The sequence below is a fragment of the Leishmania infantum genome, chromosome 35 (assembly GCF_000002875.2).
Source record: "Leishmania infantum JPCM5 genome chromosome 35".
Lineage (NCBI taxonomy): Eukaryota > Euglenozoa > Kinetoplastea > Trypanosomatida > Trypanosomatidae > Leishmania > Leishmania infantum.
The window spans coordinates 627,854-628,843 of NC_009419.2; the positions used below are offsets into that span (position 1 = coordinate 627,854).

General features: G+C 59.8%; 1 protein-coding gene across 1 annotated transcript; it reads right to left on the reverse strand.

Moving 5' to 3' along the window:
- LINJ_35_1490 (arginase) lies at nt 1-990 on the reverse strand (the record flags this gene model as incomplete). The annotated part of the gene is made up of 1 exon (XM_001468931.1): nt 1-990. One exon carries the CDS (start codon nt 988-990, stop codon nt 1-3), a length of 990 nt encoding a protein of 329 aa, XP_001468968.1.

The following is a 990-nucleotide window of genomic DNA, read 5'->3' on the forward strand; positions in this document are numbered from 1 at the left end:
CTACAGTTTGGCGCTCTTACGTGGGGTGTAAAGAAGTGTCTCTCCCATCATGCAGCGTGCGATTGCGCAGCCGACGGAGATGGTGTCCTTCACGTGCGATTCTGTAGCGGCGAGGAGCGGGTTGCATTCAACCACGTCCAGAGCGACAAGACGACCGCACTCGGCGATACGCTCGCACAAGAACAACGCCTCTCGGAAAGAGAGGCCGCCACGCACGGGAGTGCCCGTCGCCGGCACGTAGAGGGGGTCGATCGTGTCGATGTCGTATGACACCATCACCGGCTCGGTGCCCTTCGGCGAGATGGCTTCGATCGCCATGGACACCACCTTGTCTATACCGTAGCGGTCCACGTGATGCATGCTGAAGGCGGCGATGTTCAGGTCGTGCAGGATCTTCTTCTCCTCCTCGTCCACAGCACGTAGACCAATGTAGGCAATCTTGCTCGGCTTCAGCACCTGCGGTACCCACGAAAAGCACTCGGGAATGTTCTTGCGATCAAGCCCCAGCAGGATCGATAAGGGGCAGCCGTGCAAGTTACCGGAGACCGTACCAGACATAGTGTTGATGTCCGCGTGGGCGTCCACCCAAATCACGCCGGCATCCGGGTAAACGGTCAACACGCCGGCCACCGTGCCGAGGGCGATGGAGTGATCGCCGCCGATAGTGAGAGGAAAGCGGCCCTGCTCGGCCACCCTGCGCACACACTTGTAGATCTTCTCCGTGCACTCCGCCGTCAGCCTCGGGCGCTTGACGCGACCGATCCTGTCGCCATTATCGCTCGCCTTGCGAGCCTCAACAGCCTTGCCGTCGAACACCCTCTCGAGCCTTGTATTCCATCCAAGCTTCTCCATGTCCTGCTGCAGTCCCTGCTTGAGAAGGTAGTCAGGACCTAGCTCTACCCCACTGTGCGGTTGGCCGCCGGAGAAGGGGGCGAGCACAATGCTCATCTTCTTCTCCTTGTAGAACTTGTACTGCTGCACGTGCTCCAT